At 41.4% G+C, this 12,168-nt stretch overlaps 1 protein-coding gene across 1 annotated transcript in view; it reads right to left on the bottom strand.

Moving 5' to 3' along the window:
• Nucleotides 1-1,099: 1,099 nt before the first annotated feature.
• The window catches only part of Yaf2 (YY1 associated factor 2), a 58,277-nt gene continuing 47,208 nt past the window's right edge, over nt 1,100-12,168 (bottom strand). The window contains exons 3-4 of the mRNA XM_021183236.2: nt 2,658-2,810; nt 1,100-1,875 (exon numbers count right to left, since the gene is read on the bottom strand). Of these exons, the coding sequence (XP_021038895.1) occupies nt 1,641-1,875; nt 2,658-2,810 (388 nt within the window). The 3' untranslated portion in view covers nt 1,100-1,640. The remainder of the gene's footprint in view (nt 1,876-2,657; nt 2,811-12,168) is intronic.

Genomic DNA, 12,168 nt, shown 5'->3' with positions numbered 1-12,168 from the left:
TTAAAATTGAATACACTAAACATTTATACATGAAAATCAATGTAAAAATAACCTCTTTAAAAAGAACGTAGCCAGCTAGTTGGTATTCCATGGAAGGATCCTAGAATAAAACAAGCTTTAAGCCTTCATTTAACAACACTGAAGAATGAGGTATCTCAGCGTTTTCATCACAGGTTTTTACTGTATGCAATAAACTATTCACAACCAGCACGTTACAAGAGAACCACTGTGCCAATGAAACGAACTGCATTTCAACAGTGACATTGCCATGAGAAACCAAGTATCACAACTGTCAGGGACCACAGATTGTCCTTCACATGTTGCCATGATGTCTTTTATGTGATAGGAGATATTCAAGTTACGTTTTGTCTTTAGGGTCATTTACAGTTCAGCAGCTCCCCCCAGGCAGGTATATATTAAGCAAATGGCTAGAGAAAACGAGAGAACCTGAGGAGAATAAGACAGAGCATGTAGTTTCTAAGATGTATTTTCAAATACAACATAACACACTCCATTCAGTTGTAAACAAAATGCAAAATTATAAGTCATAAAAATATTTTATTGGTGATTATACATACGTGAGTGGGCCGGAAATACTTGTTATTTCAAGATATTGATAAGTGCATAAATTGAAAGTTGTATCTGGAACTAGAGTACTGCAGTTTCCATATGAATTGTTATATTTAGTAAAAGGCCAATTAAGCTGACTCAGGAGTGACACCTCAGTTCTGTGTGATAGTTACATGTTTTTATCAACTAGAGTCACATGTCTGTGACCCTGGGTAGGGCTGGACCAGGGAAACAGTGCTAAAACTATCATTGAGTTACAGCGTTTGCAAGTATGGCAAGTTCTTTCCTGCTTCTGCCAGATGCTTACGTCTTTAACTCTAATGTCTTAGAGGAAATACCAGTGTTCAACGACAACAGCGCTAACCCTGATCAGAAAGCTAAACAAGCCACGTCGTACTGTCTACTAGTGAACAGTACAATAAGTTGATGCTTTGAAAAATAAGCAAACTAACAAACATAAACTGCAAAAAATGGATAAAACATAACTCAGAAACAATAATTTAGTAAAAACATATCAAAAAACATTGGCAAAGATTCATACAAATTCTTTATTTAATAACAACTTCCTATTTAATCACACCAAGTACCAGCAGGTGCATTAAGAGGATAACCATTAAGAAAATCCTGTTGCAGCAATAGTTGATTAAGTTGATCTCTGACTTGCATACATATAACTATTTGTTTCACAATTCTCAAATAATACATATTTAGGCAGCTTGCACTATGTAATAAAAAATTTAAACTCATTACATGCCAATAGTAGAGAATTCAATAATTATGTGTTAGAATTCACTAAACTATAAGTGAAAATAGACTTACCAATAACACTGCATAATGAATAATTCAACCACATTTTCATGGCATTTAACAGCAGAGACCAAAATGTTAACTCTGGAAATGTTTGGTAGCTTATACTGCAATAAAATCTAATAAATCCTGGCAAATTTGTATTTCATGTAAAACTCAAATTATACGTTATGCATGAGTGTGTCTGTCATGAAAATGTGGTAGTTGTTGGCATACTCTGCATCTCCATGGAGGACAGGCATGACTAAGTGGAGCGAGAACGGTTAGTGAGACTCTCCATTGAGGGAGGAGGCCTCTCCCCGGGGCGAGGAGGACCTGGACACGCCCCGCTCAGTGTTGTCCGAGCTGCAGCTGCTCTGGCTGTGCTGATCGCCAGCAGCGCTGGACGCAGGCGCTGACTTGGCTTTCTCCTTAAAGTCTGTGATAATGACTGTTAGATCTCCAACAGTGACTTCCAAATGCTGAGCGCTACTCCGATCCACATTTTTTAATCTTGGTCTAAACACACAAAAAAAACCAATGAGTTCTTAAACTAGATTTTTCTCACTATCACATTTCTGAGTAAATACTAAATAAACAAGCAAAATAACAAAATGAGTCATACTGAAGGTTGCCGGTAGCTTAATCATTTTATTCCAATAGATGTTTTAGGACAATAAGACACAAGTGCACCACAAAGGCAGCTGATAAGGCTGGGGACTGGAGAGATTGCTCAATGGTTAAGAGCGCTAGCTGTTTTTCCAGAGGACCCAGGTTTGATTCCCACTACCCACATGGAGGCTCACACCATCCCTGACTCCAGGGGCAGCAGATGTGACACCATGAGTGTTGCAGGCATGCACACAGTGCACAAACACTTGTACACATAAAACAATAAATAACCCTTTAAAGCTAGGGCCAGGCTAACTCTTTACTCCACTGCTGCCCACCTCACTGCTAGGACATGACCCAGAACCGTGATCGTGTTCAGAGCTCATGATTTGGAATACCACTTTCCTGAATTTCAAGTACCTATTTTTTTAATTGATAAAAGAAAAGAGAACAGACATGAATGTCTTCTAAATATCTGCTAAGGAAGAGAAGCCTCTTCACATTTAACCTTGTATTTTTACCTTTTCTGGATTCTAACGTAACTTTCAAGTGCAGAAAACTTCTGTAATATTCTATACTGAGATAAGATAGCTTACTTTCATGTCGTATAACGGAGTACAATCAAAGTTTAAAAAGGAATATTAAATGGTTGTTTCTACTATTTTGAAACCCCACAGAGCCCGCTCTACCTGGTTTTCTTGTGACAGTTCTTTTTGCTAGCAGCTTCCTTCTCACTCTTGTCCTTCTCTACTCGGTCTTTCTTCTCTTTCTTCGACTGGGTAGGGGGCACGAACTGCTGCGTGACCTGCTGTGCGACCAGCTGGGAGACAGGGCGTGGCTTCCTGTGCATAGGATGAAAAGGGTTTACTACAACTTAAAGGTGCATGTCTTTATGAAATAAAAGCAGGCTTGAGAATATGTTTGTGATATTTTCAACTTTAGATTTCTCATATATGAAATATAAATTTTTATTTCTGTTCAATAAAATAGAACAAACTATCATAACAGTTAAAATTTATTATCTGTAAGTACACTGTAGCTGTCTTCAGACACCCCAGAAGAGGTGTCAGATATCATTACAGATGGTTATGAGCTACCATGTGGTTGCTGGGATTTGAACTCAGTCAGTGCTCTTACCCTCTGAGCCATCTCGGCAGCCCCAACAGTTAAAATTTAAGACCAAGATATATGCTCTGGCCATTAGAATGCAGCTGTACATAAAGGAACATGTAACACTGCTGACAATTATATCCAAGAAAATAAGGCACACATAATACAAACATGAATTGAAAATTTTTAACCAGTGTTTACACTTAAATAGTTTCTGTGTATCAGGGTTGTGGCTGAATACAGGGCCTCACACACAAAAGCATAAGCTAAGGTACATCACGGCCCCCTAGACTTCCTCCCAAGAGAAAGCTAAGCATCTGTAGTGCCGTCCACTTGCTTCCCTCTTTAAAATCTTTAATTCATTCACTGATTAATTGTTTACTGCCAAAACTCATCACCAAATCCTTGAGACTCTTTCTGCCTCTGGTTACAATCTTAAGATGCATTTCTGATGCTGGAGTATCCTCCACTCTGTGACATTTCCAGTGGCTACATTTCAGGGTGCCTTCTTGGCTTTGCCTTTAATGCTGGCTTGAGCAAGCATCCTATCAGTCAGACAAGGCCCCTCCAGCTTCACAGAGCTTGATTCAGAGGAACAAAGAGAGAAAGAAAGGTAAAAAAGCAGGAGGACAGAGTGGAAAAACATGGGAGATTGTATATATACACATGCACACACGCACGCACGCACACACACACATACATACATACACACACACGCGCACACACACAGATACGAATCACACACACACGCGCGCACACACATATACACATACACACACACACACACGCACACACACAGATACGAATCACACACACACACGAATCACACACACACATGCACGCACACACACATACACACACACACACACACACGAACACGCACACATGGGATGGAGATATATAACAATTAGTTATATTGCTTAGGAAATCCTATCCTGAAAAAACAAAAAAACAAAAACAAAAAACCCTTAGACCTTAATAGTATTGATTGAGGTCACACAACCCCAGAACAAAACCAAGCGTACATGTTTTCCTTCCTCTGGAGACCCTAGCCCACAGTGTGTATACATACATGTGGGCATAGTATAGTATGTAAAATGGAGAACAAAAACAGGAACACATATTGGGTGATGAGGAAGGGCTGAGCACAGGGAACGAGCATTTGAGTCATGAAAGAGAATGTGAAGCCAACTGTTCCCCCTGTTTCAACCCTGTCATGGTTTCTGTCTTTTATCTTTTTTTTTTTGAAGTAGAGGATAAGTGCATATTATCAAATGCATATTATCAAAAATCATGTACATTGGATAGAGCATTTAAAAAATCTTTTATACTTTCTTATAAAAGAACAAAAAATAGCAGGATACAACCAAAAACTGAGAAAACACTGCATAATATTGTATAATTAAACATAAAACATTTGAAGGCTAGCAGGATATAAAGAGGCAGAGTTTTAAAAACAGAACTGACAGAAATCAGGGTTAAATGTCCAGGCTAACTGGAGAAGCCGGCTCTGTGAGTTAAGTGCTTTCTGTACACCTGAGTGTGAACCTGCAGCACTCAGGTCAAAAGCTAGGCATGCCTCTTGACACACCTGTGAACCCAGCACTGGCACAAGGAGGGCTAAGGATGACAGCTGAGGCTCGTTGGACACCAGTGCATCAAGTTCCAGGTTCAGTGAGAGATCCTAGGTCAAGGCAATAAGGCTGGAGGTAAGGGGAGAGGGACACTAGAGGACACTAGACATCCTCCTGTGACCTCCATGGACACAGGTCTGCGTGTGCCTTCTCACACACATACACATGCATACACAACACATGCAAAACCAGCCACACCTACGGAAGTGGTCTGGAGGTGTTGCGTTTCGTGGTCAGCTCTGCTAAGGAAGGAACACAAGGGCTGAGTCAAGTTCATGTATTATCCAAGCAGTGTCAGAATCCCCAGAAGGGTTTTTGTCTTGTCAACTCCTGCCGCCACAGTTCTCATTTAGTGACTTCTGAGTGGAGACCAAGAATTTGTATTTCTGGCTAGTTTTCAAGTAATGCTAATTTGTCTGACTCAGGTAAGTTATGTGAAAAACTTTTTCCTGGGAAGATACAACACACAAATCTACTCTATAAGGAACACTCAACAGGACACAATATGGATACCTCAAAGTCCAATGTACTGAGCCTATGAGTTTTATTAGGGCTACTTACAGAAGCAGAACTGACTCAAAACACAACTGCATCACAAAAACACACCAGAGCATGAGTGGCAGCTCACAAAGCCAGGAACCTGGTGTAGTCCCTTCGCAGAGAAGCCACGCCCTCCCTCCCTTCCGACCCAGAGATGGCCTTTGTAGGAAGGAGCCTCCACAAGAGCTGTGAAAGGGTGGTATCTCCTTTCCTGCCTCAGCCTGCAACAGCTGGCGCTGTCCACCATGGCCATCTCTCTCCAACTTCCCACGCAGCTCACCAGTGTGCCTCAGCCAAAGCCACCACAGCCAGGAAGGACTTCCCATCCCAACCAATGGAACCAATGGAGGGAAGAGGAGGTGGAAAAAAGCCACCAATCCCAGAGCAGGAAAAGCCACCAATCTCCAAGCTCCCCAACAGGACTTGAAGGCCTGGAGAGATGGCTCAGCAGTTAATAAGAGCACTGACTACTGAAGGTCCTGAGTTCAATTCCCAGGAACCAAATGGTGGCTCACAACCACCTGTAATGGAATCTGATGCCCTCTTCTGGTGTGTCTGAAGACAGCTACGTGTACTCATTATAAATCTTTAAAAAAAAAAAAAAAAATCTCACCAATCTTTAATCTGAAAATCTCTGTCCTGAAAAGCTCTATCCCTTAAGAAATTCTATATAAGTCCTGGCCTTTTCTCAATTCCCTGGACCGTCCAATAAATCTCTTTTATGGGATTTGCTGCCTTGGAATAAGCTGCGAAGCAATGAGAAGAAGGGAAGAAGCAAAGAAATGGAGCAGACTGAGGCTCCTGGGTTCCTCTGCGCAGCTGGGCGAGCCTCCCCTGGGAGCTGTAATACCTCTGCTGAGCAGGCTTCCTTCCAGAGATGTGTGATTGCTGAGTTCCTGTGTCTCAGCATACCCTTCCCTTGGGACACCTTCTCCCTCAGCTGTGTGGTTCCTGGGCTTCTGACTCCCAGGATACCCTTCCATCCAAGCAGGACCACATAGAGCACACTGCACAGCCTTCAGGCAGTTCAACAGGTCGGAGTGTCCTTTCAAGGTGCCTGCCTCAGTTGCTCTAGAACTCTTGCAGGCAGCTCCTCTGGTTTCTCTTCTTTCCAGGGAGCTAGTGTGGCCTCGGGGTCTTCTTTATAGCTCTGTTCCACTGAGCTCTAGACTCTCGGCTTTTATTGCTTGCTCCAGCAGGGAGGGCCCAGCAAACCTAGCAATTTCAAGCCTTCCTGAAGCTTATTTGAGTGGTTTACCTAAGGAGCATTCCTGCAGAATAGGATGTTTCAGTCTCTTTCTGAAAAGAAGCTTCAAGAAATGTAAGACTTTTAGCAAATACGTCTGCACTGCAGCAGGAGGCCCAAGACACTTCAGAGGGCACACGTTAAGGAGTAAGAGCTACTGGGGAGTAATACTCACTGAAGAAACTCAAGCAAATTTAACAATAAACCCAGACTTTTAAGTACTGGTAATTCACAAAATCTAAGAACCAAACTGAGTGTTAGGAAAGAACATAATATTAATTTTATGTCTCCTTACCTATGCTAGAAACACCATCAGAAAGGCAGCCTGGGTGTGAGCTGGCACTCTGTAGCTACAACAGTACTACTGCATATACCTTGGACACCAAGAATGACTGTGGAGGAATGAATAACAAGTGAGTTTTATTTCCTTACTGACATCTAACAGTGTGTATGTGGTGAGTGCAACGTGCAACCAGCCAGATCCAATGCAGATCATCTCTGACGGACGTCCTTAAGGAGCTGGGCACGGCCTCTGAGCTTCTGGGCCAGGATCAGCCACTTGCTACACACAGGTAAAGACACTATTTCTTTTTTTTTTTAAGTTATACCAAAATATGGAAAGAGAAAACAGAAAGATATGGCATGGTTGGGATATATTTAATCAGGTTAATGCAGTAAAGAGTCATTTAAAACGAAGTAAGTCCTCTAAAATACAAAGTTTAGCTAAGAAACTGTCATTGCAGGAAATTGTAAATTGCTGGGTCTCTTCATTAAATTATAGCTTTGTCATGTTCATATACTGTGCTTTGTACTGTTATTCCTTTTACCTCAAAATTTAGTACAAATGAATATATAAAAATATTACTTACAAAATTATAAAAATTTAAAGTGCAAATCCTAGAGCTGGGGAGACAGTTCAGCAAATTAAGAGCACTTACTGCTCTTGCAGTGGACCTGGGTTCAGTTCCCAGCACACAGATGGCAGCTCAAAACTATCTGTAATTCCAGGTTCCAGTGTCCTCTTCTTGCCTCTTCAGGTACTGTCTCACACACACACACACACACACACACACTCACACACACACACAGCATACATGCCCACAGGAAAAGCAAATACACATAAAATAAAAATAATTCTTTAAAAAGTGGAAATCCTGGAGTTTCCAGCTGTGGCCTCCCTTCCCCCAGCCTGGAACCTGCTTGCTCAAGGGTGGAGCTAACGGCTCATTCGTCCTGTCACGCCTACCTACTGCTGGAACCTGCCTTTGCTGCCTGGAGGCACACACGTGTTCGTCCTGCTACTGGACCCTGAGTTACTTGGCGGGAAGTTGGGTTCCCTCCCCCTTCCTTTATAACTAGGTGTCTGAAAATAGTAAAATTGAGCCTTGATCAGAAGTTGTTGTCTTGGCTCCATTGTTTCTTCCGCCCCGTCTAGATTCCTCTCTTTTCAGCCTGAACTGCCATTCTCAGTTGAACCGTTCGTGTTGTGGACTGCGGGCAGGCCGCAACAGTTGGCGCCAGAACTGGGACCTGAAGAATGGCAGAGGGATGCTAAGAGAAACGACTGCTGTGTGGAGCTCCACAAGAAAGGAAAGGATCTTCGTATCGGAGGAGCATCGGAGCAACGGACAGGTACACATGCTAGCGCTAGCCTAAAATTTCAGTTTTGTAAAGTGTTGCTGAGGATGCGGTAGGATACGAATCAAGTTTGAATCAGTGCTGACCCAACACTGTTTCTGCTTGGGGTCAGTAGTTCGTTAATCGGAACTAGATACGGAGACAGGCGGTGTGCCGCAGCTTTTTAGAAAGCTGCTTAGGTGGAAGAAGGAAGGGTTCAAAGTCAGAAATTTTTTAGATAAGATACATAGCTGTTGTCCATGGTTCAAAGAAGAAGAAATGATAGATTGTGGAACCTGGGAGAAAGTTGGTGAGGCCCTGAAGCGAGTTAGAGTTTGAGATTAAGCTTCAGAGGCTGAGTCTCTTAAGATATTTCTAGTTTAGATAATGATTAATGTGGTTCCTATCCTAAATAGTAAAATTTAAGATAAGATATAAAGCAATGCCTCTTTATTAAAGCGTTAAAGCTTGCTTTAATAGGTATTCATAGGTATTAATTGATATCCAAACTTCATAATATGATAGTAATGCTTCTAATATTGATTTTAACAGTGATAAATTGTTTTAAACATAGGTTTTGCTTTCCCAAAGTTGTAGATATTATCCTAACCTTGCACAAAAACTTAAAAATTATGGTTAAAACTGCCATTGTTCCATTGACTGCAGCTTGCAGTTTGATTGCAAATTTAAGATTAATGCTCAGATTAAAAAGTATTTTACCTTTGAGTCAATACAGGGCTCTGGGCAGTCCCAGAGCGGCTTGTTGCCCTTTCTTTTGTTTTGCAAACAATGCCTAAAAAAGTTTTTCCCTGTGTTCAAGAAAATTTCTTTTTAACAGTGTTACAGATCTATTCAGATGTTTAAAATAATGCTTAAATTCAAAGATTTTTGCTTCTAGTAAACTGGTAATCACTAGAAAATTTTGCCTCTACGTATGGCTAATATAGCTTTACATTATGTAAGAAAAATGTTTATTGTTTCTGCTTCTTTACAAGAAGCCAAAAGTTTTAATCTTTCAGTATATATTGTTTCCTAAGTGGAAAGTATTTTATTAACTAATGCTTCTCAAGGGAAGTTTACCTTAAATCCTTGCTTGTCATTTTTCCAGTTTAGACTAGCTTCTAGCCTTTTAACTTTATGGCAATAGTACATCAGAGACTGTATATTCAGACTTAGTAAAATTAGTCATTTAATAGAGTCATAATGATTTTTCACTCTTCTTCAGTGTGACCAGCCATTCTAACTCAATCTTAGACTGGTCTAATATTCAGTTCAATTATTAGAGATTCCTATATTCTAAATTACCTAGCAAAGTTAATTCAGAGCATATCCCCCAAGGTCACCAAAGGCTCATCTTGCCTTCACCTTATTTGTCCTAAACTTTTTGCAAACTGACATTAAAGGTCAGTCTGCAGCGAAACGCCACTGGCACTCAGTTACTTCTAATTTGAGATTAGCTTTAGCTTTACAATTTTCATCTAAATAAAGTACCTTGACTTCTCCAAACAGAAAATTTACATTGCTACACTCTCATTGTTTAGAATTCTTCCTTTTCTCAAGCAGGTCAATCTACATTCTCCGGTTCTCCGCCCCTAAGAGCAAACAGGTGGTACTGCTAATCTCCCTTCCAAGGACATCCCAGCATGTGGCTTTTCAGTCTAAGATAAGATTTAGATTTACCAGGAGAGCTAGGGAAGTAGAAATTTCATATATATTTACAGAGATTAGTTCTTATTTTGATAGAGATGGGCTTAGTCCCTTAGCTGGCCTCTGGCTTTCCACCCTTGCTGTTACTGCAAGGTGTCCTTAGTTCCTCAGGCTAGGGAATAACAGGTATGAAGAGGAAAGACTTTCAGCTCCTATTTTAACCAAAATTAATGGTGTTAATACTGACATAATTCTTGTCTAGGCCTTGCTAAATCTGAGGTTGACAAGTCTCATATAGAGACCGCGCATTAACTCAGAACTGCGCTACTGATTCATAATCATATGAATACAGTATGGGTACCGCTTGGCGCAGGAGATTACTGCGGAGGGAAGGTCCAGCTTGACCGTTTCTGAGTTCCATGTGCGACACACCTGATTTGTAAGAGGTTGGTATCTGACTCCAGCTAAAAACCAAAAATACTTAAGGCTCTGCCTCCCCTCCCCAAAAGATACCAAGAGCCACAGATGTGAGTTGTTATAATGCTCACGGGAGGAATCAGGTCAATGTCCACCCAAGTCAAGGTTAAAGGCCCACTCATCTATGGATGAAAAGAATCATTTGATCACCTCTGTTAAGCATTGCCTATTTTAACTTAATTAATAGGGGGGAGAGAGGTTGGAGACCTTGCTGTCGTAAGGGCAAGCCCTTCACTGCCTCCCACCCAAATAAAAAAGCCAACTGGCCTTGTACTAAAGAGCTGGTCTTAACCTCTTCTCACTGTTTCCCCTGCCTTTCACCCAAAATTGCGGATAATTATCAGCTCAGTGTTATTCTAAATTTGTGTAGTTAAACTCAGCCAGGGTTCCAACGCCCTACTTAAAATGCAAACAGGTAGCTACCTATTCAGCACTAATTAGCATTATAAAGTCAGAGCCTACAGCCCAGCGCTGCTATTCCGTCAGTGCTTTAAAGACAGTCTTAGCCAGATACAGTTTACCATTAGAAAAGTTAGGGAATCCCACGGAAACAGGTTTTTTTCTTTAGCCCTAAAAAACTCAGGCAGAACTATTGAACATAGATAATTTTTCTGCCTCAGGCCACCCCCTTTTTTATTTTTGTTTTGTTAACTAATGGGAGGAAATGTGGCCTCCCTTCCCCCAGCCTGGAACCTGCTTGCTCAAGGGTGGAGCTACCGGCTCATTCGTCCTGTCACGCCCACTGCTGGAACCTGCCTTTGCCGCCTGGAGGCACACACGTGTTCGTCCTGCTACTGGACCCTGAGTTACTTGGCGGGAAGTTGAGTTCCCTCCCCCTTCCTTTATAACTGGGTGTCTGAAAATAGTAAAATTGAGCCTTGATCAGAAGTTGTTGTCTTGGCTCCATTGTTTCTTCCGCCCCGTCTAGATTCCTCTCTTTTCAGCCTGAACTGCCATTCTCAGTTGAACCGTTCGTGTTGTGGACTGCGGGCAGGCCGCAACAGTTGGCGCCAGAACTGGGACCTGAAGAATGGCAGAGGGAGCCATTAGCAAATTGAAGTGCCTTGTTTTTGTCAATACAATGTATAACATTTGGCTGGAGAGATAGCTCACCCATTTAGAGCAGTGACTACTGTTTCAGAGGTCCTGAGTTCAATTCCCAGCAACCACATAGTGGCTCACAACCATCTGTAATGGGATCGGATACCCTCTTCTGGTGTGTCTGAAGACAGCTACAGTGTACTCACAATGTATAGCACTGATAATCACTATAAGTGTAAAAGAGCAGTTACCTAGCTTTGCCATGTTTTTCTCTGTCACCCCATGTAGGTTGTCACTAAGCGAGTACCATCAGCTCCTTAGCACTACTTCGCTGCACCACACTCCCACTTTCAGGCAAGAAGAAAACAATCCTAGCGTTCCAACTCACAAATCCTACAATACAGTTGCTACTCTTTTTTTATTCTTTGAAGTCTTATTCATTCTTAACAGCTATTCTCTCTCTACAATTACTCCTTGTGGAGGCAGGAGATGACAGGCAGGCTAACCACATAGATGTAAAAGTAAACATCTATTAATAAGGTATATTTTACATCATAAATCCATAAAGCTGAATCAAATCCTTTATTTTAAATGAATTATCAATTCAGAATATTCCTAAAGTACTATACTATCAATGGCAAGAATAAAATAGTTGAGAATACTATAGTTAGTCCACAAAGCAAAACCAACAGAACTAATTGAATCTGTCAGAGGAGAAAAAGGGTACATCAGGCTATAAACAAGTGACATTATATCTATACTAGGGTCCAACAGGATGGGGTGTAAGTGAAACAATGAACTCTAGTGTCTCCCTGGATACTGAGAGATAAGAGCCTCCAGTCATGTAAGGAAAAGGACTGGTGGCATCTAGGGAAGGTAACTGTGGCC

The sequence above is a fragment of the Mus caroli genome, unplaced genomic scaffold (genome assembly GCF_978045245.1).
Source record: "Mus caroli unplaced genomic scaffold, Mus_caroli_1 scaffold_16, whole genome shotgun sequence".
In the NCBI taxonomy this organism is placed as follows: Eukaryota; Metazoa; Chordata; class Mammalia; order Rodentia; family Muridae; genus Mus; species Mus caroli.
Note: the sequence above shows the minus strand (reverse complement) of the source record. Positions and strands in the feature narration are given on the sequence as shown.